The sequence below is a fragment of the Oryzias melastigma genome, linkage group LG20 (assembly GCF_002922805.2).
Source record: "Oryzias melastigma strain HK-1 linkage group LG20, ASM292280v2, whole genome shotgun sequence".
NCBI lineage: Eukaryota > Metazoa > Chordata > Actinopteri > Beloniformes > Adrianichthyidae > Oryzias > Oryzias melastigma.
The window spans coordinates 12247346-12248555 of NC_050531.1; the positions used below are offsets into that span (position 1 = coordinate 12247346).

At 30.2% G+C, this 1210-nt stretch overlaps 1 protein-coding gene across 1 annotated transcript in view; it reads left to right on the plus strand.

Moving 5' to 3' along the window:
- bmi1a (bmi1 polycomb ring finger oncogene 1a) overlaps positions 1–859 on the plus strand; it is a gene marked incomplete at its 3' end in the record, with an annotated part of 8813 nt that extends 7954 nt beyond the window's left edge. Inside the window, 3 exon segments of the mRNA XM_036217524.1 lie at positions 283–325; positions 568–666; positions 779–859. Coding sequence (XP_036073417.1) covers positions 283–325; positions 568–666; positions 779–859 — 223 coding nt within the window.
- Positions 860–1210: the final 351 nt, after the last annotated feature.

The window sequence follows — 1210 nt, forward strand, 5'->3', positions numbered from 1 at the left end:
AGACTAAATTTAGATCAATCAGGTCTGGTGTCAAATGACTTAAATTATGTATTTTGTATTGAATTATTTTCTGTAAAAATGACTCCATACTTAATATCCTTATTAATCATGCATAATTAATTGTGATTCCAGCAGTAGTGCAACTTTAAGATGTTTCCTTTTTTATAAATATAGATTATTTATATAAAATGATCAGAACTGTTCTGAAATTATTTCACAACTCAATTGGAAACTAGAGGTTTGGGCTCATAATAGAGGATGACTGTTGTATCTGGTGTGCAGATGTGCAGGAGGTGGAGCTGATGACAAGCAGTGCAGGGATCAGGTATCTCACTTTGTTTTACTCCAAAACTTCTCAGTTTACTGTCACCTAATTTAGGTGCAGATGAACTTTTATTCTGAAATCAACAAATGACAGATTGGTGGCAAAAATGTATTTTATTTCAAAGTAAAACTAATTATTTTCAAAAAAGACATAAGTATAAACTAAATCTGAGCTGATAAAAATGCATGTTCTGTCATTTTGCATTATAATAATTATTTTTTTAAATTGATTTTATTTCTTAGGTGACTAACAGAAGGTACCTGCAATGTCCAGCAGCGATGACAGTTATGCATCTGAGGAAGTTTTTGCGCAGCAAAATGGACATCCCAAACACCTACCAGGTCAGTGCTGAACTATTTAAATGTCCCTCTTTTTTATTTCTAATAGAACAACATATCCGTTTATTTGATCATTTTGTTTAGCTCTAAATTGTGTTTTTCTATTTTTCTTTAGGTGGAAGTCATGTATGAAGACGAGCCTCTTAAGGATTACTACACATTAATGGATATAGCGTATATCTACACTTGGAGACGGGTAAGACGTGTTTTTATTTTATAAGACAAAACATTTTCTATTCATTTAACAGACTCAAAGTAAATGGGTTTATTATTAGTTACATAGATTTATAGCAGCTGGAAAGGATAATTTGTTTTGTACTCTTAAGAAAATGTTGTTTAATCAGTTTACTTTTAGGACTTTGTGCTATTTGTTCACAAACTTTCTTATAAATAAAGATTGATTTGATTTAAGGGGGGTGTTTTCATGAAGAATACTGTTAATTCAATCTGTTTGTTGCTTTTCGTGTCTTTTAATGAACAGATATTAACTTCTATTTGTTTTTTTTATCTGTAACTTTTGGATTTTTGCTAAATTGATTTATATATT